Source organism: Salvia hispanica, chromosome 4 (assembly GCF_029641045.1).
Source record: "Salvia hispanica isolate PSC_SH4W2 chromosome 4, Shi_PSC_v1, whole genome shotgun sequence".
Classification (NCBI taxonomy): Eukaryota; Viridiplantae; Streptophyta; class Magnoliopsida; order Lamiales; family Lamiaceae; genus Salvia; species Salvia hispanica.
The window spans coordinates 1,280,261-1,306,837 of record NC_142695.1 but is presented as its reverse complement, the minus strand read 5'-3'; the positions used below and the strand labels follow the sequence as shown (position 1 = coordinate 1,306,837).

Genomic DNA, 26,577 nt, shown 5'->3' with positions numbered 1-26,577 from the left:
CTATGGATTATACGTCAGTTCGAGAGCACTAATCGAAACTTAATTTATACCACAATGATCATTTTCTTCGGCTCCAATTAGAGTTGTCAACTTGGACATGCCGACTTAGCCCAACACAACCAGTCTCACCATTGAAATGGAGCGGGTCTGGGCTAGGCTCATGGTTAATGCAAGCTCCAATTTGGTCATTTTCAAACCCAAGCCCAGGCCCCGGATTAGCCCAATTTAGACCCACAACTACTAATTTTATATTTTAATTAATTTTGTTATGATTTTAATATATTTTTAAGTATTTATCCTATATTTTTGTATTAATTTATACTCCATCCATATCCGTCCAATAAGTAATTGGACTGTTGTTAGTATTTTTATTGGGAAGGAGTATTTTTTCAACATTTCTCTATATAATCAAATTTTCTCAAAAATAATTGCAATAAGATGCAATTAATTAGGTTAGTCCACCTCAAATTAAATTGGCTGGGCCTAAGAAGAGAAATCAGCCCAACTCTTTAATTGGCCCAAATTTGAGCCCAATTTTACTCCCTAGCCCTGCAGAAATGGCGCCTCCGTCTTCCTCCCCTCTCTCTCTGCGAAATACGCAGAATTCTCTCTCTCTCAATTTTGACCGACCATAGCCAAACACCTTCCTTCCTCTACAAATCTCCCAACTTCAAAATTCCTGAAGTAAAAGGTTAGATTCACTCTAAATGTAGATCAAATTGGATGTTAATTATCCTAGGTTAGAGATTGTAATTAAGTGTTTCCTCTTCACAATATTTCTTCCATTTCACAAATTTGAAGATGTCAAGAGCTTCCATCTCACTCACCGTCTTTACCAGCACCGCTATGCGACTAATTAACACAAGGTACTTCTTCATACTCTGTAACCTAATTAACAGATCATTCACTTCAATCGTTGTCATTGGAGAAGATCGATGTTCGATTTCAATTTTGCGTGATAACTGTTGCTAATTTGAGCATGTTTTGAGTGATAGATGTTACTACTATATCTCTTATGCAGGGACTCTATGTTTGCTTCCAAATGCTTATTGAGAAGCAGTTTTAGATCTCCGTTTCTGCTGCGTTTTATCCATCATTCGTTTAGATTGAACTCCGTGAATGCTTTATCTGTTGATAGATCATGTGCAATTGGACCTTGGAATCATGGGGGTTTAATTAGGGAATATGCTAGAGTTAGGAGTAATGAATCCATTGAGATGAAGACGGATGAAGATGTTATCCGGTTTAAAATTGGTGATATGAGTCCACAAGGAACGTCGTTGGCAACGACAAAAAAGTTAGACGTGTCAAGAAAGAAGAAGCTGAATGAACTTAGGTTTTACCGGTTGAAAGCAAAGAAGAAAATGAATTCTCCAAATCCTCAAGTTAGAATAAGGTACAAGCTTGAGAAGGTAGACAAATTTTTCTGCGTTTCTCGGATTACTTTAGTTGAGCACCTCTTTTCATAGTTGTCTGTGTTTTCCTTTAGGCAAAAAGAAAAGAAGCATGGTTGATAGAGAAACTGAGGAAATACGATCTCCCTAAAGCAGCACCCGAAACCTATGATCCTGAAATATTGACTGCAGAAGAGAGGTTTTACCTAAAGCGCACTGGCGAGAAGAAGAAACATTATGTTCCCGTGGGGAGACGAGGAGTGTTTGGTGGTGTTGTTCTTAATATGCATTTACATTGGAAGAACCATGAGACTGTAAAAGTCATCTGCAAACCCTGTAGGCCCGGGCAGGTGCATCAATATGCCGAGGAGCTTGCTAGGTTGAGCAAAGGCATTGTTATCGACATCAAGCCAAATGATGTTATTATATTTTACCGGGGGAAGAACTATGTTCAACCAGATGTCATGTCACCTCCAGATACTCTTTCTAAAGCTAAGGTATGAACTGTCTACAAATGATACTACAGTTTTGTGTTTCCTAATTTCGTATCATAATTATATGAGTTTGAAGTAAGTTCTTTTTATGTTCCAATTGTAGAATTTGCTTATTTAAGATTACAATTAGGATATTTAAGTCTTACCTTGCTTATTTAGCCGCTAAGCCATGTATATTATATGATGAATCTGTCGAGGCTGAGACTGAAGTAAGTTCTTTGTATGTTCTAATTTGCTTATTCAAGATTACCCATTAGGATATTCAACTCATATCTTGCTTATTTGTGCCATTACTCGTCCAATATATTTATAGTTAAATATGTTTACCATATATTTAGTTCAAGTTGAACATGTGCTTAAAGTTCAAGGCTTGTATATGTTCTAGTTTGTTGTTATGGAGCTGCACTGGGTGATTATTTGATGGTCTACATGACATTTTTTGACCAAACAATGATTGATTTAAATTGCAGGCACTAGAAAAATATAAACACGAGCAGTCGTTAGAGCATACTAGCGAGTTCATCGAAAAGCTGGAGAATGAACTCGAAGAATATCTCGAACATTGTGCTCGGTATAAGAAAGTGGATAAGTGAAGTGACTTGAAAAGGGTATGGCTGCTATCTTTTAGCATTGAGCATTCTGTTCTTTGCAAGTATGCATCTAACTGAATGTGAGGTGATATGTTCTCTTTCATATTGTTTTGGATAAATAGGAAACAATTTGTACAAATAGAGGGAAGAAGGATGTTGTTCCTTTATTGTACGGGTCTTATGATTTTTACTTACTGAATACAAATTCGAAATAATTAAATAGAATTAAAATATAATATTATTATATACTTCACAAAAAAAAATTTACTTCTCTTATCTCACTCTGAGTGGAGCATTTCCTATTCGGCACGAGATTATGTCCATTTTTATTTTGTGAATTTAGCGGAGAAGGAATAATGTAGCACTGAGGATAAAGAGAAGATATTGATGTTGCATAAACTAATTATTATGTTAATTAACTAGTAATTATTATTGTAATTAAGATGGAATATAATTCTATAAGTAGGCCATCTAAACATTGAATTTACAGATGCTAAATTAAGTACTTTTAATAATTAAAATTTTAAAATTAATGAAATTTTGAATTAAAATCTTGAATGATACAATAAATGAATTCAATACTTATTTTCAAATATATATAATTTTATAACTAATTTAATGTCAATTTAGAGGGACAAAAGAGAATCCAAAATAGTTGGGTAGATTTTGGCCCGCAACAGTCGTAGGCCTTCTTTGAAAGGCTATTAAAAAAGCCCAGGAAAATTTGTTGGGCTGCGTGAGAAACAATCTTAGACAACTTTAACAAAATCGATAATCCACATCTTGTACTTGATATCTACAATCATACTGCTCCCTCCGTCCCGGATAATTCGAGTCACTTTGATCGGGCACGGATTTTAAGAATTGTAATGAAAAATGGGTTGAAAAAGTTAGTGAAATGTGAGTCCTACCTTTATATGTTAGTTTTATAATAAAATGTAAGTAGGAATAAGTTAGTGGAATATGGGGTCCACTACTAAAAATAGTAAAAGTGAAGTGAGACAAATTATGTGGGACGGACCAAATTGGAAAACTGAGTCGAATTATCTGGGACGGAGGGAGTATCTTTTATTCATCTCATCCTTTTCATAATAAGAGACTTTATCTTATAGTACTTTTTAATTATTACACTTTATAATTTATAGTTTGTAAGATTTATATATAGTAATTAGCTTTATATGTGAACTAAATTAAATAAAATTTAAAATTTATTTAATTTGATTAAATTATTAAATTCATTCTATAATTGAATTTAATTAAGAGAAAAGGGGAACGAAAAAAAATATATAAAAGTCAAAGAAAAAAAGTGGAAAAAACAAAAATAATTAAATGAACAAAGAAAAAATAGACAATGTGAAAACAATGTTAGGGTTGAACATCGAACCACTAAAGTTTGTTAAGAATAAGTGTCCATTTTCTCTAGTTTAGCAATAAATTCAACACATCTATACATAGATATAGCTAAAATACATAAAGGAATTTGGCCTTGGATAAGATGATTTTATCTTTCACTAAATATTGATGTGATTTGATGTGGATTGAAATTTGAGAGTTCACACAACATACTTTTCCAGCCTAAGCATTCTTTTCACACACACAAATACATCTCCAACCAATAAATTTTTGTTCATTCAGTTCTTGCAACCCCGTCAAATTTACTGGTGTCTAGCCGATTTAAAATGGTTCTACGTGCTAGAATAAAATCAATATATATTTGGGGATTATACATCAGTTCGAGAACTCTGACAGAAACGTAATTGATTCTGTAAAAGCTCAACTCACTTTGTTTTATCATTTTCGTTGAAATTTCTCTAGTACTACCCTGATCATTTTCTTCGACTCTAATTAGAGTTGGCAACTGTGACATGCCGACTTAGCCCAACACAGCCGGTCTCACCATTGAAACGGAGCGGGTCTGGGCTGGGCTCATGGTTAAAACAGGCACATGATTAGGCCAATTGAGACCCACAACTACCTTTTCTATATTTGAATTAATTTTTCTATGATTTTAATATATATTTTAAGTATTTTTATCCTATATTTTTGTATTAATTTATCCCCCCCCCCCTCCCCCTCTCCAATCAAAATAGGGACTTTTGGGACCGGATAAGTGTTAATACGAAATTGATAAAGTATGAGAGAACTAAAAAAACAATTGGACTATTACTAGTGGAGAATGTGTTCCACCTTATAAGAGATAAAAAAAAAACTTATAAAAAATGGAAGATGACTATTTGTGGGACGACAAAATGGAAAAAGAAAACTATTTTTATGGCGCGGAAGAAATATTTTTCAACATTTCTCTTTATAAATTAAATTTTCTAAAAAGTAATTGCAATATGATATATTTAAATATCTATATTTTATAATATCTATAGTATTTCATGTAATTATAAAACCATTCAATAAAATATTCTCCCTATATGAACTATAACTAAAATAAAAAAATCTTATAAATACAGACTAGTTTAATCATTCAAATGTAACTATTTTTAGTTTATTATATTTGTTAAATAAAAATTACTGCAAAAAATATTTAAAAATACAACAAATATTTTTAGTGTAGCCTGATCTAGCAAACTTATCAATAGTGGGTCTAGGTTGGGTCCAAACTAATAAAAAAAGAAATACAGCTCAACCCATTTCAATCGTGGGTAAGTTGAATTGGACCACAAGCTGCCCGATTCGAGATAGACTTAGGAATTTTGGAGACAATATGAGTTTAAATATGGAATTGGTATAATAGGAAGGGAATTGAATGTAAAAGTAATTAAAGACTTACGATATTTTAGTAGAGAATGAGGTCTAATTCATAAGAGATAAAAATTTATCAAAATTGGAAATAGACTAATTATATAGGAAAATCTACTTGGGGAGACTGATAGAGTACATTATATCACATTCATAAAAAACAAAATACTACTATTAGTTTGTGGATAGAGTTTACCTTTGGTCAAACTCAAATTTGTTTAGATTGCCACTATTATTGCACCCCAATTATCTCATTTTCAATTGGTGCCTAAAACTTTACCGGTGGTGCACATAGATATTCCTAATATTTACTATTAATTAATTACATTATCAAATATTTCAAACATTCATATCCGATCCTCCCAATAACTAGGTTGATCATTATCAAATTGTTATTTAAACTACACTTGATTCCATTTCCATCTAATCGGCAGTGTCTAATTCTAGTGGGTAATTATTATTCCCTTAATTGCCACAGTTACATATGTCCATCCACTAAATATTTTCCTAATTATAGAAGCTTCCATTTGGTTATACTAGTATAGTTTTCCACGGGAATAAAACTTTTATTTAATTCTTGATGTGGTCTATTAATTAAGTGCAAAATTATTAGCAACAACAATAGTGGGACTTTTGCTAGGAATAATATAATTTAACTTTTTCATCCGATTAAATTAAAGGATTTTTGATAATGACATATTTAAGCCGCCCAAGAAATTATAATTACCCACAAAATCCAAGCATAATAGAGTTTAGTTCCCTAAATCATTCCACTTTTCCTCGTTGATAGAGTCACAATTATTATTTATAAGAACTATTTCTCACAACTTCAAAACACTATCTTCTTCTTCTTCTTCACTTCTTCTTCAATTATTTTGGAGTTGGGAAGTTGAAAATGGAGAATTCAGAGGTAGCTGAGAAGGGTGAAAGGCGAAAGGGAGGCCTCATCACCATGCCTTTTATCATAGGTATATTTCAATTTTTATCTACATAAATTATTCTATATAGTTATATTATGTACTTATCTTTCTTCTCACATTATGAAGTTAAAAAAATTATTTTTCACCAATTTTTTGTTATTTTGCATGAATCATCGTATAATCACAAATTTCTGCGTCCGCTCCAATCAAATTTTAAGATATATATATAACCTTTATCAAAATAAATTTATGTCCCTAGTCTTATTGGATAGATGGGAAATCGTTTTATCAACTAAGTTGCAGTTACTGTCTAGTTGGATTCTATTGTAATTTCTTCAACTTTTGATATATCACGATGATTCATATGTGTAGCAAATGAAGCATTTGAGAAGATTGCAGCATATGGTCTCATGCCAAACATGATTCTATATTTGGTTGGATCCTATCATTTCAGCGTGGCCGGAGGAACGAACGCTTTGTTCATATGGAACGCGACCTCCAACTTCATGCCGGTGGTCGGGGCTTTTCTCTCCGACTCCTATTTCGGAAGATTCCTCGTGATTTCCGTTGCGACGGTCATTGTTCTCTTGGTAAGAATATATCTCCCTACCACTCTGTCGTTTGCAATCGCGACGCATTTTAATCTTAGTTTGTGTGGTGTTAAAACAAAGAAGAAACAAACAAACAAACAAGATCTTTTGTTTTTGGGTGAGACGAAGTCAGCTACAGCATTTTTTTCTTTTTGAAAATCAAACACACACAACATTCCAAACATGTGATGGCTTTTTTATCCTAAACAACTTTATCTTTTTGTTTTATGTTTTTTTGTTTTTTTCTTCTTTTCTAAACCGTGAACCTTTTTCAGGGTAATTATAGAAAGTGAACTTCAGGTCTTTGTTTAGTCTACGTTATTGTTATTGTTATTGATTTTAGGGTTTTTGGCTTTTTAAATCAAAACTTTTTCCCGAATTCCGGTTTTTCCCATGAACTATGAGATTTATTTTTAAAACCACGAACTTTCATTTCGTTAGAATTTTCCCAACCCGACCCGAATAGCACATTTTCGACCCGAATAGCATAATTCAAAATGTTAAAGTTGTGTTTTGTTTATTCAAAAGTTGTCATTTGTTATGTAATAATTGTGACTGTATGTATTATTGTGTCAAATAGGATCCAAGTAAACAATTTAGTGACAAATAGGATTAAAATTGACATGTAGACAACCCGGGTTTCGTCGTTGACCCGCCCGGGGAAAATCCTAACGAAATGAAAGTTCGTGGTTTTAAAAACAAATCTCATAGTTCATGGGAAAAACCGGAATTCGGGGAAAGGTTTTGGTTTAAAAAGCCAAAAACCCTTGATTTTATAGGTTTAAAAATCAAAGCTCAGTTTATTGTTTTATTCATTTATTTTGAAGTGATAGAGACAACATGTAAATTGATTTTCATATAATTTAAAAAAATATTAAGTTGATAACAACCTTCATTATTGATGAAATGGATAACCATTTTTATTCTTTTAATTTTGAAAATTTGCAATACATGAATGTAAGGACGGATCCAGAAATTCTATATAGGTAGGACAAAAATCTATATAAATATATTTTAAGAATTTAAGAAGGGGCATATGAAATGATACTTTAAAAAAACTAGAAATTAATGATAAAATAGTATATAATTTTTTTTTGAGGTGGGACAAATGGTAAAACATTAGATCCGTCCCTGCATGAATGCATCATCTAAGTTAAAATTTCTTAGTGAATACAATGATTTATACGTTTTAACAGTCTTATACCATCTACCAGGGTACATTAAAATAAAAAATGAGATAGGTAATTAGTTCCAAATAGTACTCCAAAACCAATCTTATTTTTTTATTTTTGGGAAAAAAATGCCTATTTTAGGTTTACATTAAATCCAAGCCCAAATTTTTTTAAAAATTTTGTGAGTAAAAAAGTATAATACAGAGAATATTATTTTAAGTTTAAATTTAGAATAATGGTTGGCGTAAAATTATATTTGATGAGATATTTATACTAAAATATTCAAATTTCATCCATATAGGGTCTAATAGTATTATGGCTAACCGCCATAATCCACTCGGCCCGGCCTCCGCCATGCGACCCCCGCCTCGGGAACTGTGCGAAGCCGGACGCGGGCCAATACGCCTTCCTCTTCGCGGCCTTCGCCCTCCTGTCCATCGGGGCGGGCGGCGTGAGGCCGTGCTCGTTGGCTTTCGGGGCCGACCAGTACGACGACCCCGGAAACCCCAACAACCAGAAGGTCCTCCTGACCTTCTTCAACTGGTACTACGCCTCGGTCGGGGTGTCCCTCATGGTGGCCCTCACCGTCGTCGTCTACATCCAGAACGAGTTCGGGTGGGTCATCGGGTTCGGGGTCCCGGTCGGCCTCATGCTCTTCGCCTGCGTCATGTTTTTTCTCGGCTCGAGGCTCTACGTCAAGGTCAGGCCCGACAACAGCCTGTTGACGGGCCTGGCCCAAGTGGTGGCGGCCGCGTGGAGGAAGCGCCGCCACCGTGGCGAGGGAGAGTGGAAGTATTACCACTTGAAGGGGTCTAAGCTTGTTGAGCCATCGCAAAGACTAAGGTGAGTTTTGCTAATTATTGTTAATTTTTAGTGGAGTAATTTAGTGAATCCTCCACTCAAAGTAGCTTGATTAAAGGCTATACATATTTTTACCTTTTGATAATAAATTACTAGTACTAATTTCTAGTGGAATAATTAAGTCAATCCTCCACTTTGGTAGATATATCTTGATTAAACAAATTAAAGGTTTTTTTTTTCTTTTAACTTTTGGGAATTTGATACGAAGTGCTCGGATGAAATTTTAGAGCAATTGCAGCTGCGTGCTCTACCATCATCTTGAGCACTGTGTGCTTGTGCTCGTGTAAGAGCAAGTCTTTTACTACCTAATCAGAGTCTGATACGTTATATTATTTTGATTTTTTAATAATTCAAAAGAATCAAATTTTAATTTGTTTTTTTCTTACTTTTTATGTATAAATATAGACCTTAACTAAATTTTTTTAGGATTTAATTATGTACTCCTACTAACTTTTTCATTTATTAGAATTCATAAACAGGAAAATGCCCCTCAAATTTCCTCACAATGTCACACACTCACACATATATAGTACTCCACTTATTATAAAATTTATTTGTTTTAATCTTTTACTACTAAATTTAGCTTCTTAAATTCTCTAGGATCATGGATGTTCTCAAAATTAATCAAATTAAAAGGATAGCATATTTCATCTATATTTGAATGATACTAATATTATTGATTGAGCATTAATCTATTATGTTGCATCAGTTTCTTTAACAAAGCCTGCATCATAATCAACTCTGAGAAAGAGGTGAATCCAGACGGCTCGCCGTCGGATCCATGGCGGCTCTGCACCGTGATGCAGGTGGAGGTGCTGAAATCACTCATCGACTTGGTCCCGGTCTGGTCGGCCGGGATCATGATCGCGGTGCTCATAAACCAGCACTCGTTCCCGGTGATCCAAGCCCTCACGCTCGACCGAACCCTAGCCGGAAACTTCCAGATTCCCGCGGGCTCGTTCGGCATCTTCTCTGTCATTGCCCTCACGTTGTGGGTCGTGCTCTACGACCGGGCCATCGTCCCCCGTCTCTCCAAATACACGAAGAACCCTCGTGGCATTGGCGTCAGGGCCCGCATCGGGCTCGGCCTCTTCATCTCGTGCCTCGCCACCGCCAGTGCAGCGCTGGTCGAGCGCAAGCGGAGGGCCGCGGCCCTCCGCCAGGGCCTCCAAGATAACCCTAAGGCAGTGGTATGGTTAAATTAGTACTCCATTTCCTAATTAGCAAATTTTTATTGGGCCTGCATTGGGCTTGGACTTTTCATTTTAGTTCGTTCGCATAAAATAAATAATAGTGAAATTCTCTATATGAATTTTACAAATATAGCCTCAATTTTATATGTGTATTTTTTATGCATGACGTGTATTGATGATAGTGAAATGGTCGATCTCTGCAGGTGGACATGACCGCAATGTGGCTGGTGCCGCAACACGCACTGACCGGATTGTCGGAGGCCCTTAACGCCATAGGGCAAATCGAGCTCTACTACTCGCAGTTCCCAAAGAGCATGGGGAGCATTGCGGTGGCACTTTTCGCACTAGGACTGGCCGTGGGGAACCTAGCCGGGAGCGTGATAGTGAGCGTGGTGGATTCCGTTTCTCGACGAGGCGGGCGTGAAAGCTGGGTTGCGGATAACGTCAACAAGGGGCACTATGACTATTACTATTGGGTCCTCACGATCTTAAGCGTCGTGAATTTGATGTATTTCATCCTTCTAAGCCGATTCTACAAGTGCTTCGAAAAAGAAAAAATTTGGGATTCAAATGTGATAGAGGATGAGGACGAGGCCAAACCCAAAGACGACTTGTCTACATATTTCTCTACATAGAGATTATTTATGGCCTAAACCTTTTTTATTTTCATATTATAATTTTAATAAGCTTATATAGGGACCAGGGAACAAGTCCAATACAGTATGTATAAGTTGTGACAATATATATAGGTTTTATTTGCCTTGTAAAATTTCGGATGTGATCCTCTTTCCCAAAACTTTTGTGTTCAATGGTATTTGATTAATTATTTCATTATTTTAATAAAATTCCTTAAAAATTTACTCCACTACGTATTATTAATATACTATTATTCATTATATGATAATTATTTATAACAAAAAAGTTAATTTATTAGAAAATAGAAATAACAAAAGGTAAAAGTAGAATAAAATAAGAAAAAATAGAATAAAAACTAAATTTGTAGGAATTAATTGGCAAAATCATAGGTAATACTATTGATTTTTCTATATATCAGGAAATGAAACTCGTGGAATTGGATGCAACAAAAAATGTCGGTGTTGAATGAGATGGATGACAAAAATAGTGCATCGGTCATCGTAGTCAATAAACGGCGAAAGAACAACAAATTAAATTGAACCCCAAGTTAGTGTATAGTTGTTGTACCAAAATCGTGCATGGAAGCTTCAAAGCCCAAATTTGGTGGATCACATGGGTCTATCGACCATCCGACTCTACCTGAATCTATCATTGATTTTCCAATTACATATAATCTTAAAAGATGTTGGAAATTTTATATCATCACTATATTTTCTTTTTCTAATTCATTAAATAAAATAACTACGTACGTCGGTCCTTTCCCATGTGATCAGAATTTAATAAAAGAGAACTTTCTTCTTCCAATATTTATTTCTTTTTTTCTATATAGTATTAGCCATATGCACACAAACTACTTGACGATATTAATACTATAGTGTCGTTTACTTTTTCAAATGATGATAATTAATGGCGGCATGTGATTAATATCGTTTACTTTTTATACTATTATGAAGAAGGCCATGTGAAGACTATCGTTTACCTTTTTGAAAAATTGACTAATGAAAGAATTAACATGGTCAATTATTATCATAATTTTAATAAAAAAGTTCTACCAAATTATGGGGTCGACGCGTAATTTAATTATGATAAAATAGATAGAGAAAAATAATTGTAGTTAATATACCATTTTATTTGATGGATTAATTAAATTTTTGCCTATTTGTTCATCTTATTCTTCAAATACACAATAATATATTTTTTTGATTTCTAATTCATTTGTATTTTTTCATGAGGAACAGTATTTTGTAATGAAAACTATGATACACTATTAAGAGAATATTTTAGATTTTAATCAAGTAGTAATTAAATACGGTATCTCAATTATTAACCTATATTGAATTTATTAATAAACTGAATTTACTAACTAAATACGGTATCTCAATTATTAACCCATATTGGATTTATTAATAACTGAATTTACTAATTAAATACGGTATCTCAATTATTAACCCATATTGGCTTTATTAATAAACTTAATTTATTACTCCACTTAATAGTTTATAAATATACGTAGTAGAAATTTTCAATTATGTTCTCCCTTTAAAAATTGCAACTAGGAAATCAAATTCCACCCATGCCGGCCTAGTCTACGCATTCAACGATTTCTTCGATGTACCAACTATAAGTCTAACTTAATACTCCCTCCGTCCCCGATTAGGAGTCACACTTTGACCGGGCACGAGTTCTAAAAAATGTAAAGAAAAGCTGGTTGAAAAAGTTAGTGGAATGTGAGACCCATTTTTTAATATTGGTTTTATAATAAATTGTGAGTGGATTGAATTAGTGGAATGTGGGACCTACTTACTATTTATGGTAAAAATAAAATGTGACTCTTAATTGAAGACGGACTAAAATGGAAAAGTGTGACTCCTAATCGGGGACGGAGGGAGTACTTATATAACAACTCAGCTATAGTCTACTAAATAAAATGTGTGTGCAGTTGCGTGACTTTGAGGTCACGGATTCAAACCCCACCACTCGTTACGTGATTTTCGGCCTTAATCGCAAGCCTAATAGAGCAGGAATAGTCGAATTCCACCAAAACGAGTTCAGAATATCTATATATTTTCAAAACAAAATTTAATAAAATGATACTACAAGATTCGACAAACCTCTCACTTTTAAGATAATTGATGAGAAATGGGATACACCAAAAATAATTTAGGAATATTATTAGTTGGGCAGAGAGAATATTATGCAGGTTGAATCATATAGTACTACAGTTTAGTCTTGTGATTAACTACGTCGAATTATATTATTATTAGTTTATCACTTTATCTTTTGGGAGTGTCGATAGAGTTTATGTATATGCTTTTAATAGAGTTTGTGTCGACTTGAGAAGAAAAAAAAAATATTGTGCGATTGTAGAAATTTATTACCTCTATGAGCTTTAATTTTCCCCTTACCATGGTCGTGATTTTTCCTTTTACATTTAATTCTTGTGTCGATGATTGATATCTGTTTTATGCTTCTTATTTATTCTTCTTTTCCTATTGTCCCAACAATAAATCATCTTCAACTATGTTCAATACTTGTGTTATTATTAATTATTTCAAGCATCTTATTATTATCTTTTCTCACAAAAATGAATGTGTCATCAACTCATGGCAACAATATATAATTTGTTATTAGGTGATTATCTAATACTTTTGTTTCTTAATTTTGTTAACTACTTTTGGTTTCTAATTTACTCCCTCTCGATCTAAAAAGAAATATTAGAGATTGAAAAATAGATGTAAGCTTAATTAAAATAAAATGAGTAAAAGAATAAAATAAATAAATAAATTGTTGGCAATTGAAACTAAAAAATATAACAATATGATTGTCTCACATCGGTGTCAAGAGAAAACTGAAACTAGTATATAAGTCTCATGGGCCCTCCTCCTATCACCAATTGGTTTTAGGATGGAACCCATGTATTTCTATCATGGTATCAGAGCGAGTCGCCGATTGTAGGTCAAATTTAACTGACCCAGCACTATATCTGGGCTGAAACCAAAAAGATGACTGATCCAGCAGTATATCTGGACTTAAAAATTGGGCCGATTGTCCAATCGATTAGAAAAAGTCCAACCCCTCCAAGGTTCACCTTGAAGGGTTTGAAGGAGGGTGTTGGCAATTGAAATTAAAAAATAACATATGACTGTCCCACATCGGTGTCAAGAGAAAACTGAAACTAGTATATAAGTCTCATAAACCCTCCTCCTATCACCAATTGATTTTAGGATGTAACCCATGAATTTCTATCATAAATAAATACTAGGAGTAATATAACTATACTCCATAATGAGAACGTTTCAAATAAATAAATTGGATCGAAGAGAAGCGACTATAATTCTTCTATTATCCAAAAAATAAATGAGTCATTAATTTCCCAGCGGCTTCGTCCACGTGGCAGCAAAATGATTGGCGACTGAAAAAAGACAGTTGACTACCGTAATTCACAGCAGCAGCCAAGCGGACCCCAAACTCCTTTCCAAATCCACTTCTGAAAATTTGACGTCCGCCTCTTCATATAAATCAAAATACGCCTATATATACACACACACATTTTACGTGTACGTATACACTCCGTTCAAGATCAATTCTCTCACTGCACTCTCTCAGATCAGCAACACAGTAGCTAACAATGGCGCCGATCGCAGTAGGTGACGTTATCCCCGATGGTACCCTTGCCTACTTCGACGATCAGGATCAGCTCCAGAGCGTCTCCGTCCACACGCTCGCCGCCGGCAAGAAGGTCGTCCTTTTCGCCGTTCCCGGCGCCTTCACTCCCACCTGCAGGTGATCCGCACTCGATTCGCTTTAATTTCCTTTCAATTTTGGTTTTCCATTGCTATCGGGTCGTGATTTTGAGTGTGTGTGTGTGTGTGTGCAGCATGAAGCACGTGCCGGGGTTCATTGAGAAGGCGGATGAATTGAAATCCAAGGGCGTCGAAGAAATCCTTTGCGTCAGTGGTATGTCTGATTACTCAATTCTCGCAATTTTGCAGGATATTCGATTCATAGAGTTTGTATCTAATTTCTGCGAAATGTGGTTGAACGTTTTAATTTTGGGTGAGATTGCTCGATTCTCGTGATTATGCAGAATGTGACTGAAGAGTTATTCAATTCTTATGGTTTATCTAATTTTCGCAATTATTGCAAAATTGAGTTCGAGGAACATATCTAGCTGAATTGAATTTATAATCAGATCAATCTGTTAAGGTTTTGTACAGATTTAACATAGATAGATGAATAAGTAGCCAACTTGAGTTCCAATTTCCAATTGTTGATTGTTGCAAACATTTACAAAATGTGATTGAAAGCTCTTCTTTTTTTGGTGAAATTTGATCATTGCATATATGTATAGTCAACATCCATACACAAATTTCTGAAATCTTCAATTAGTAATACTGTTTTCCCCTTAAAATGCTCAGTTGTAAATTGCATCCGTTCCTAATCTAGTATGAGCATTCACAAAATGTGATTGAAGGCTTTAATTTTGGGTGAAATTGGATCAATGCATATGTATATAGTTACAGTCATGCACAAATGTCTGAAATCTTCAATGTGCAACACATTTTCCCCATAAAAATGTTCAATTGTTAATTGCATTCTTTTCGAATCTATTACGAACATTTACAAAATGTGATTGAAGGCTTGGTTTTTGGTGAAATTGGATCATTGCATATGTATAGTTACATTCATGCACAAATTTCTGATATCTTCAATAAACTGTGTAGGTTGCTTAGTTTCCTTGCCTATAACTTCCATTGAATTAGACTGTTGAATATTGATACATTATTGTTTGTTTGCAGTGAATGATCCATTTGTGATGAAGGCTTGGGCCAAGACTTACCCTGACAACAAGCATGTCAAGTTCTTGGCCGATGGCTCGGGAACTTACACTAAGGCCCTCGGCGTCGAGCTCGACCTCAGTGAAAAGGGGCTCGGCATTCGGTCCAAGAGGTTCGCTCTTTTGGTCGAGGATCTTAAGGTTAAGGCTGCCAATATTGAGTCAGGAGGTGAGTTCACCATCTCTAGCGCGGATGATATCCTCAAGGCTCTTTAATTTGCTTCTCCCAATTACTTTCTTGAAAATGTAGTGCTCTCAAATTCCTGTCTTGGTATGAAATAAGAGTTGTGTTGTTGCATTTGTGCTCAGTTGTTGAGATTACTTTGCAGCTTGTTGGAGTGTTATTACAATGTTATCAAATCATCAGCTTAATTCATACAGTAGATGATTATATATCGGCCTTTCAATCTAATGCCTTTTTTTTTTACTTCCTGAACTGGAATCTGTCACATGGTCTATGAATTGTTTATCATTGAATAATGTAGGTAACATTATTGCTTTCATATTTATCAAACAAAAACTGCATGCTAAGTTGAAGTTGTTCCAAAATCAGTAACTTCTTCCCCAGTAGGTCCACTTTGTAGCAGGCTCACCGGATGCGAAGCACAACGTACCTGCATAACAATACGATATTATATGAATCGGGTTTGAACATGTCGACTATGAATGACAATAATCACACAGATACTCTTATGATATAATTGTATGAGATAGTACCTTCGGGGAGTGCAGGCTGTTCGAATGGAGAACATAGAGACTTGGCTGCACCCATTTCTCCCTTCGTGCGTGTCATAACGTCCTCCTCCACCTCCTGAGGCGAGGGAAAACAGTTAACGAAGGTCATCTATTAGTAGAACCTTCCGTTGAAAATAAAGCAACGTACCTCCTTATCGCACCATGGGGCCAGAATCATCTTCTTCTGGGAAAGTGCTTCTGCAAACTCTTCCCAGGTGTTCACAATTTGGATGCAAGCATCTCGTTTTCGCTTGGCAGCATCGAAGAGATTTTGTTGGATGTTATCGAGCATCGCTTTAACTTGGTCGACCAAGTCGGCCATGGGAATGTCACTTGTAGATGAATTATCTCGTCGGACAGCACGGGCTGTATTGTTTGCTAAGTCCTTTGGTCCTATTTCAATTCTTAGGGGAACACCTTTCATTTCCCAATGAGAGCATTTCCATTCGGCCGAATTACTATCGTTGCAATCAGCCTCAGCACGAATTCCTGCTTCGTTCAAGGACTTTACAGTGGATGCACACGCATCAAATATCAACCGAGTGTCGTCTGCATCCTTGTCTGGCACCGGGACTACGATTACTTGGAGGGATGCTACTTTAGGAGGCAGCACCAAGCCTTTATCATCACCATGAACCATTGTCATCACCCCTATCTGTGCATCACAAACAAACAGGTGTAAGGGACGAGCGAGCAACGAAAATATAAAACTTGGAATACGACATTTACCGTTCTCGTAGTGTAAGCCCACGAATTCTGCCAGACTAATGCCCCTTTAAACTCTTCTTCCGTCTTCTCTTTACCTTTTTCTCCTTTCGTGTAAGCCCGAGAGTTCTGCCCTATTCTTCCTTTCTTTTTCCTTTTTCTCCTTTCGTGTAAGCCCGAGAATTCTGCGCTACTTCTTCCTTTCTTTTTCCTTTTTCTCCCCGTTCTTTCTTTTTTTCTCCCTTTTCTCCTTTCCCATCATCAAAACAAATTGTAAACATTTTTGCAAAATTTTGGCCCAAGCAATGTGAAGTTGCTCCTTGTACACTTCGACCGGAATTTGGGACAAAAGCCTGTCATGAAGTGAAGCCATGACTCGACAATATTATTAACTACTCCCTCTGTCCACGAAAAATAGGATAATTTGAAACTGACCTCGACAGTAGTTGTATAAAGTCCACTAGCAAACTTCTCGTGCTCGCTTTTATTGCCCTTGATAACCGGAACAATATTATTAACTACTCCCTCTGTCCACGAAAAATAGGATAATTTTGAAACTGACCTCGGCAGTAGCCGTATAAAGTCCACCAGCAAACTTCTGGTGCTCGCTTTTCTTGCCCTTGATAACCGGAACAGCCAAGAACTCTTCGTAGATGCGTCGATACAGTTCCAAAATGTCTAGCACCTAATAATAGAAAACAAGAAAAGTTAATTTTCAAGACTTCTAGTAATTTAGGTACTATACGTCTATACCAAACAAGAAAAGTTAATCACCTCTGCATAAGCTTCCTCCTTTGTTGCGAATGCAGTATGTCCTTCTTGCCAAAGAAATTCACGACTCCTACAAAATTACGAGATCGTCCCACCATTAACACTATTTAACGTATCAATTTATATCACAAACGATCAATCATCGAAAAAATGGAAATACCTTATAAATGGCATAGGACTTGATTCCCATCTAACGACGTTACACCACTGGTTAAGCCTGAGAGGTAAATCACGGTGCGTCCTAACGAGCTTGGAGAAATACGGGTAAATGATCGTTTCACTAGTTGTACGAATAGCAATGGGTTGTTCTAGGACAGAATCTCCCGACCGAGCAACACTTACAACCTACAAGCAATTAAATAACTTAAATAAATCGTGCACAAGTTTTATCAACGCCTAAACCCTAAACCCTAATCTGCTTATCATACCTCTAAATTGTTCTTCTCCTTCTGTGTTAAAAGGAGAGGGAAGTAGCAGTTCTTAACATTCATTTTTCTGATTTCGACATCGAAGAAGCTCTGCGCAGAGTTTTAGTAGAAAAAAAAAATTAGACAATAGGATTTCTCATGACAAAAAAATTAGACAATAGGATTAAATAATGTAACACTTTCTTGCATAATCTCCCAAATGGACATTGCCCATGGCCGCAGAATGTAACAGCCTGTTATGTCATAGAATTCAATCATCTCCCCTTTAACCACAACCTGCCAAATCATGTCACAAAAACTAAATCAGTTGGAGATTGAGTTAAATAGTTGGTGTGACATAATTGAATCAAAATATACATACCTCGGGTGCGTTATATTGCTAACTATTTAAGTTGTTAACTCTGCTAACTCATCAATACAGTGTATTAAAAATGTTAACACAGTGTATTAAAGTTCAACAAAATTATGTGTTGACATTTTAATGTCGTCGTGTTGACATTTTTAATACACTGCATTGATGAGTTAGCAAGTTAGCAACTTAAGAAAGTTAGCAATTGATCACATCCCTACATACCTCAGTGTACCATTGTTCGAAGTTGGCATCTTTGCTATGAGAGAGCCCTAGCCCTAATCCAGATTCTGGAGGAATCACACAAAATAATTTCAAAACAAAGCCATTTTCAGCATATTAACAAATGGAGAATATTCCAAATATCAACTCACCGGCGCCCATGATGAAAAAAGGTTTGGTCTTTCAACCTAAAGTGAAAATAAAGGAATCGTTTTCTATACTTACAAATATTACTATCCCATTTATAAGGGGTGTATTGCCATATATAATTACATTATCACTATATTTAAGTAAATAAATCTAATATATATATGCAATCTTTTTTATTAGTACTATTCTTTAGTATATTATTATTATGTTATAAATTAATACTAAGTAATTAATATAAGATCTCAAAGTAATTTTAACATTATGAATTAATACTTAATTATAATAATAACTATAATTATAGTATAGTAAGACTCACTTTTTATTTAAATAAAGCCCAACAAAAACTATACCTTAAATATTTTTCGGCCCTAAAACAAAACAATTAGATAATATGGAATAATATGTTATTGCATTTAACAATATATTTATTATTTAGTCGTATTGTTATTAGGATTCCTTTACATAATTAGAATAGGAATAGGATATCTTTGTATAACCTTATAAACATGAGTAATTAACCTAAAATTAAATCTCTTTATTCTCAGATCTCATCATCCTAGTTCTTCTCATCTGGCAAATTTTCTCTTCGACTGATTATCGTGTTTTTATTCGAAAGAAAGCTATGACGGAAAGGGAGGTAAGGATTGCATGATATTTCACTCAATTAACCCCTTTTTTCTTGTAATTATACAATATTCTTTTGTTTAATTTGATAGAGTGATTTGAACAGCAGAGGGATAGGATCAGCCAATTGCCGAATGATATTCTGATGTCTATAATCTCTCGATTGAGCCTCCGCGACGCCACTGCGACTTGCATACTTTCAACTTCTTGGCGACATCTCCCTAGCCACCTCACCCGTCTCAATTTCCCGCCATATAACTCCTTTAGAGGATCATTGAAAAAATACACTAGGATGATCGACCAAGTCTTGAATTCTCATAGAGGCGATCGCATAAAAGAGTTCCGATTGGACGCGCGCAGATGTGGTGGCGAGTTTGAGAGTTGGTTCGAGTTTGCTGTATCGAAGAAAGCTGAAATAATTCATATATCTGTCTGTCCCAGGGAACTGTATCATAGGCTTCCAAACGCGAATGGTCTTGAATGCCTTAAAGAATTGTATTTATCTAACATTCATATGACCGATCAAGACTTTGGCTATTTGGTCTCCACTTGCGTTGCTCTTGAACGTTTCACACTTTACTATGTTGGTTGGAGAAATGTCTCAATTGTTGGCCTTCCGAAATTGAAGCATTTAAACTTGTCTCATCTTTGGAGAACTAAGACTGTTGTGATTCGCGACTTGATCAGCCTTGTTTCTTTGAGGTGTTGTGAATGGACGGGTAAATGGTGGTTAGGAGAATGTAGCGAGCAACTTAGTAATCTTCCGAAGCTTACCAAACTCGAACTTAGAAATCATAGTTATCCATTGGGGCATATTGAGTTCCTTGCCGGAATGCCAACTTGCATGCGCGACCAACTCCAATTACTGTGCCTCTCATGTAGGACCCTCACTAAGGTAACAATTCATCTACTTTTTTTTTTCTATTTTTTCCACATGTCAAATGTTAATATACATGTGATTTTAATTTCAGTTGAATCATGATTTGCCGTTTCAACTTGCAAATCTGAAACATCTAGAGATCATGTTCTGTATGAGGACCGATTGTGAGAGGGGCGATTGGCGACATGTCATTCGTTTAGTTAAAGCATGCCGTTCGTTACAAAAACTTGTTATAAAGGTATGCACTGTTCTGAGCATCACCAAAAGACTGGTTACAATTGCTTTGTGATATTTTGTTTTCGAGTTTTATATGACTATACAGAAATTGATCAAATTTCACGATTTAAATTGTTATTATTCTTATTATACATATATATTGACACATGTTTATAATTTTTGTTGTAGTTTGGGGAAATCAATGGCGAAACAGTGGATCATACTCAACATTACAATCCTCAAAAGTGTTTGGAAATTTCTGGATATTTGGGTTATTACGCAGAGCATGGATTAATTTTGGACCTCATCAATCATATTAATATTACATCTCTTCAAAAAGTGAACTTTGTGGCTCCTCGTGAAGCGGCATTAGCTCGTGCACGCTTTGATTTTGAACATATTAAATCAGTCGATTTCTTAGTTATATCTTAAGTATGATGTGTTTAATTTATCTTGGTACTTATTGCATCTATTAGTGTATAATCTTATCTATGACTTCTATTTATCACTTGTTAATTTATTTTAATTATTTCAAGATTTTAATTTTAGACATATTACAAGAGTTGGAACATTTGAACATATTATTTTTTAGTCTAGTTTATAATGATTTAACTAATATTATTGCTACAAAATTTCGATCGAATCGATTAGATTTTTTTTTTTAATCTGAAAAAGTTAGCCATATGGATGGAACCTCAAATTTTGGTTGATAGAATGTTCAATTAAAGAAGAAATTTAACTTGAGTCGTGATGATATGAAGTTCAACTTTTTTTTATTTAATTTGAATTGAGTTTAAAATAATTAACATGTTCAAAACTGGTGGGTTTTACCATTTCTTTGTTGTATAAAATCCTTGACATGTTTAGAATTTCTAATTAACGATTATTCGAGACATCAAAACGCGCGATGAGGAATAAAAAAATATATATATAATAATATACAATTATAGTTCACGTTAATAGCCATATTATATTTCCATATTATTCTATATTATATTTTAGTTTAATTTTATATTGTTGATTTCCGCTCAAGCTTTCCCTCACATGGAAGTATTTATTTATTTATTTATTTAATAATTTAATGCATAAAATGATAATATATAATATATTATTAATATTTATATTTTATTTCTATAGCTGATAGGATTTTATTTAATTTATTAGTATAGGAATAGCATTAATTATAAATATGAGTAATAAACCTAAACTCTCTCTTTATTCACAAATCTCACGATTATCTCCTTCAACTCGCATCGTCTTCGACTGATTATTGTGTTTTAATTCGATAGATTAAAGCTATGAAGGAGGTAATCATTGCATGAATTTTACTCAATCAATCTCTTTTATTGTAATTGAACTATATTCTTTATATCAATTGGATAGAGCAATCATATTATGTGAATTGCAGATGGATAGGATAAGCAAATTGCCTAATGATATTCTGATATCTATAATCTCTCGGCTGAGCCTCCGCGAAGCTATTTCAACTTGCACACTTTCAACTTCTTGGCAACATCTCAATAGCTACGTCACTCATCTTAATTTCCCACCATATATCTCTTTTAATGGAACATTGAAAAATTACATGAGTATGGTATACCAAGTCATGAAATCTCACCTAAGCAGTCGGATAAAAGAGTTCCGGTTGGACTTGTCCACATGTATTGGCGAGTTTGCAAGTTTTTTTGAGTTTGCCGTGTCTAAGAAAGCTGAAATAGTTCATATATCTATCACTCCCACGGAAATATGTCATAGACTTCCAAGTATGAATGGTCTTGAATGCCTTAAAGAATTGTCTGACTAATCAGGACTTTGGGCATTATCTCCAATTGTGCTGCTCTTGAAAGTTTCACAGCTGAATATGTTACCTGGAGAAATGTTTCGATTGTTGGCCTCTCAAAACTGAAGCATATAAACTTATTTCACCTACGGCGGACTAAGTCTATTGTGATTCGCGACTTGATTAGCCTTGTTTCTTTGACGCTCCTTGAATGAAGATGTGTATGGACAAATGAATATAGCGTGCAACTTTGTAACATTCCGAAGCTTACAAGTTGAATTAGATTCTTCTCTAGCGTGATATTTTTTTTTTGGCTGGATTGTCGGTGTTTGACAAAACGTTTGAGACGATGACGAGAATTGTTCATTCTTGTAATATGTGGTGTGATCCAAATTATTGTTTTCTTTTACTTTTAATTAGCTATAGTTTATGATTTAATTCCTCATATCTTAATCATGTAAATCAGTGATTACCAATTAATTCGATATAGTGACACTATTGAATTTTTTTTTTCATTACATTATCGTTGGAAAAAGTCCACAAAAACAACCTAACAAGAATCTAGATCGTAAAAACATTAAAAAACTATACTTGGATGTAGCCGTTAAATATGAATTTCATAGCAAACAGGGGAAAAAATCAATGGAAAAAATCATGAAGTTTTGGATTTGTTCGCAATTATCCTATGACTACAAAAATTTATGAAATTATATCAGATATGATAGTCGATAACCATACGCGGACGTCGCCTACGATGAGTTAAATGATGTAGTCTATTCATACGGAAAAAGAGCGTCGTTTCATTGGAATATGTTACACGTAAGCGATGTGGTTTTTTACCGTGAAATAACTGAGAACAAGTCCAAATTTTATGACTTGACCTGAATTTGACAAAACTTATTACTTTTTTTTGGCAATTAGCTTATATAAATAAAAATGAAAGTATAAAGATATATTGGTAAAAAGATTTTACAATGACTTAATTAAATAGATCTTTACAATGACTTAATTAAATTTTTATTCTTGCATGGCTTTGACAAGAGACAAAATCATCAATAACAAAGGGTATTTTCATCAACCTGCGAGACAAATTAGGTTTCGACACTAATGAAAATGAAAATGACATCTAGATAAAATAGTGCAATTAATTAATTTAATGATCTAATTAGGGCATAATATAAAAGAAGATACATTGCATCTGCCCAAAAGGCTACAATAAAAATACTATATCCCAAAATGGTGGAACAAAACATTCAAGAGAAAACTTGACAATAGAGCATCACATAAAAACTTATCATTTCATAAATGTAAATTTCATTGATGAGCATTATATATGTTTAGTCCATATTAATGTTATTTATTAGTATATTTTATATATTTAATTCAGTTTAATGTTTTAAAATTGCTATTGACATAATTAATTTTAAAAATTATTTAAAAATCAACGGTCTAGTTTTATTATTTTACCAACTTACATCGATTTTATGTTATTGTAAAATTAATTAGTACTTCAGTAACTTGAACCTCCGACTAATTGGTTAGAGATGAACGTCTTACAAACTAAGAAATCACGAGCAACAATTAGAAAAGAAATAGCGATAAAAGAGTAATGAAATTAACGAATAAACAGAAACAAACGCTCTATATATATACGTACTCTTTGACTTCGCATATTCTCATACGGCAACATTAATTCGGGCAACGGGCAGTGAAGGCCAAGAAAACGAGGGCCGCCATGATGGCGATGGGGAGAAGGAGGAGGATCAACGGCGGCGGCGGCAGTGGCGGCAGAATGAGCGGTAGAATCAAGAGGGATATTGTCAGCACAATCATCAAGAATATCCCTCTTAAGCTGAAAAAATTTACCATCAACTACGTTGGCTTCTTCTTTGATTGAACATCTTCATCTTCTTCATCCATTATATTCTTCGGTGGATGTATTTGATGAGTTTATATACATGTGTGTGTAGGAGTTTTTGTTTCTTTTTTTAGTTTAGGGGGAGTGTATTAGTGAGCTAATTAATGGAGGTTGATAGGAGGTGATTTTAAGTTGTGATTAGTGATTGATTAGGAAATTGCTTTGTTAAGTGATGAGAAATAGTAGTTATAAAATATTGCTACTACTTTATTTTACCATACTCCAAGTGATATATTTCTAAAAAAAGAAATTCTATCATCGCTATTTTATTTACGGTTCTGGAACTGAGTTGCGGGGTCGAAATCGGAGGTCGCGTTATCCCAGAGGTTGGCCCATAATCGGCCCGTAAATAGCGACATGTTGTCACGAACTCAACCTTAAACCATCGGTTTCCGTTGCAGTCAAAACAGTTGGTCAAAAGATTTTATATGAAAAATGAATATGATTCGATCAAAATTTTTCGAAAATCTGAATTATGAAATTTGAACTGTGAAATCCGTCCTATCCGAAAAATCTAAATTTGCATAAAAAATATATACAAATTGGAAAGTTCAATACCAAAATCCAAAAATTTAAAAATCCAATAACAAAATTCAAAAATCAAATGTTATAGTATTAAAAAAAATATAAATCATTGCTTAACTAGCATCAAGATACCGAAAACATTAATGGAAATAGAATTTAGAGGTTTTTCTTCTTCTAATCTTTGCATTGTACTAGTATTATCCACTATATTGGGTTATCTTCTTAAAAATCCAAATGATGAGGTCAAAAAAGTGAATATTTCTAAATTAATTAAAAGTCTCAATTTAAAAGGTGTAGTTTGGACTTTATGATTCAGTCGATGAACGAAATTATGGTGCCTAGTATTAATTTCATTTACCGAGTATATTCTTATTATTTTATGGTACACTAGGAGAGTGGGAATTAGCTTTTTGAAGGTGGGGTTTTTATAAATTGAATTAGAATCATATGATCATTCTCCTTTGGTTTTTGTCTAATCAAAGGGAAAAGAAAAGACAAAAACTATACTATAATAATGCTAGCGTAGTATAAACAAAAATAATATTCACTGATATTGGTCAAAGTAATAGCATCTATATATATTTGACAATAATTAATTAATTTCTCACAAATTTATCAGTGAAAGTATCATGAGATAAATTTCTTTATTACAACTCACAAATATTAAAACTCATAACTTAAAATCATTAGCAAGTCAAAAGAAAAAACTTTAGCCATAGTAAAATATTAATTAATTACCTATTGATCCCAAATTAATCCCTAATTGGTAATTAGTGAGTCAAGGATACACGTCAGCATTAGCTTAATTGAAAGTTTTGGGCTGGATTCATGGTACCTGCGACTATTGTTCTTCTAATTAATTAGTTAATTGAATTAATAATTTTAATGTTCAAGCTTTTTATATTTTAATATTCTTTACAGAATCTGAACAATCATAAATCTATGTACGTGTTTGATACAGGTTTAAGCAGCAATTTGACAAGGATATATAACCTCATTTCAACTTGATACTTACCATGTAAATTTGTATATAAATCAATAGGAACAAATAAATAAAATGAATTTCTGAAAAAGTTTTTTCAGTTATATTTCGTGTATCAACTTAGTATTTATTGCACAAATCACTATAATACATTCAAGTCATTAAATTATTCTTTATATCAAAAGAGACAAGGCATAATATAGGCATATATCAAAGCCTTGTGTTTTTTTTATATCTTTACCAGTGAGTTGTTACTCCTAAAGATATTACGACGGAGATCAAACGACTCCACATGCATTAACGAGCCCAACAAGTTGGGCTACCTCTATGGGCCCCGGGGGCGAAAGCTCAACACTTGCCCTTGGTCGTGGATAGTGTGAGTAGGCGGCGACTGCTCGTGTATGAGCTTAAGTATCCAAAAATCTTTTCGAACCAAACTAAAATTTAAAATCAAATTAGGATTTTTCAACTTTTTTATATAAATCGATTTTTTAAAACTTTTCACATGTTTGGATTGGAGCGGGTCGGATCCGATATTTTAAAATATACTATAATCATAAACCTAATAAATATAAATATTCATGTTGTACTACAATTCTAATTATATTTGATACTCTTATTTGAATTTGTGGAATTTGCTATCAGAAGATTTTCAAATTTTTGGAATTTTGGCATTGAACTTTTGAATTTTTACGTATATTAATACATTTTTAAAAAAATCGGATTGAATTGGAACAGATTTCATAATTCAAAAAATCAATTTTTTCGACCAAATTGAATTCAGTAAACCCAAGGCTCCACTTTCATATAACTAACTTCTTCTTCTTTTTTTTTTTTGTTAACCACAGGTGTAC

General features: G+C 34.0%; 4 protein-coding genes and 1 pseudogene across 5 annotated transcripts; 3 read left to right on the top strand and 2 right to left on the bottom strand.

Moving 5' to 3' along the window:
• The first annotated feature begins 565 nt into the window (after positions 1–565).
• LOC125193308 (putative CRM domain-containing protein At3g25440, chloroplastic) lies at positions 566–2,645 on the top strand. 2 transcript variants are annotated; one of them, XM_089057104.1, is made up of 5 exons: positions 566–691; positions 802–866; positions 1,139–1,412; positions 1,490–1,891; positions 2,359–2,645. In XM_089057104.1, the coding sequence occupies exons 2-5, from the start codon at positions 802–804 to the stop codon at positions 2,479–2,481; spliced, it is 864 nt and encodes a 287-aa protein (XP_088913230.1). In that variant the 5' UTR covers positions 566–691; the 3' UTR covers positions 2,482–2,645. The 2 variants fall into 2 exon arrangements, with proteins under 2 accessions (XP_088913230.1, XP_088913229.1); XM_089057103.1 differs by having other exon boundaries at positions 1,022–1,412.
• A 3,341-nt stretch (positions 2,646–5,986) lies between these two features.
• LOC125193305 (protein NRT1/ PTR FAMILY 1.2-like) lies at positions 5,987–10,791 on the top strand. The gene is made up of 5 exons (XM_089057101.1): positions 5,987–6,197; positions 6,522–6,739; positions 8,213–8,754; positions 9,482–9,962; positions 10,169–10,791. The coding sequence occupies exons 1-5, from the start codon at positions 6,125–6,127 to the stop codon at positions 10,598–10,600; spliced, it is 1,746 nt and encodes a 581-aa protein (XP_088913227.1). The 5' UTR covers positions 5,987–6,124; the 3' UTR covers positions 10,601–10,791.
• Positions 10,792–14,151: 3,360 nt separating this feature from the next.
• Positions 14,152–15,831, top strand: LOC125196382 (peroxiredoxin-2). The gene is made up of 3 exons (XM_048094872.2): positions 14,152–14,384; positions 14,479–14,558; positions 15,401–15,831. The coding sequence occupies exons 1-3, from the start codon at positions 14,230–14,232 to the stop codon at positions 15,652–15,654; spliced, it is 489 nt and encodes a 162-aa protein (XP_047950829.1). The 5' UTR covers positions 14,152–14,229; the 3' UTR covers positions 15,655–15,831.
• A 156-nt stretch (positions 15,832–15,987) lies between these two features.
• LOC148927000 (proline--tRNA ligase, cytoplasmic pseudogene) lies at positions 15,988–17,116 on the bottom strand (annotated as a pseudogene).
• A 154-nt stretch (positions 17,117–17,270) lies between these two features.
• On the bottom strand, positions 17,271–18,810 carry LOC125193304 (proline--tRNA ligase, cytoplasmic-like). The gene is made up of 8 exons (XM_089070211.1): positions 18,801–18,810; positions 18,652–18,716; positions 18,255–18,353; positions 18,078–18,167; positions 17,810–17,994; positions 17,653–17,719; positions 17,441–17,563; positions 17,271–17,279 (listed from the first exon to the last, which is right to left on the bottom strand). The coding sequence occupies exons 1-8, from the start codon at positions 18,808–18,810 to the stop codon at positions 17,271–17,273; spliced, it is 648 nt and encodes a 215-aa protein (XP_088926337.1).
• Between the last annotated feature and the right edge of the window lie 7,767 nt (positions 18,811–26,577).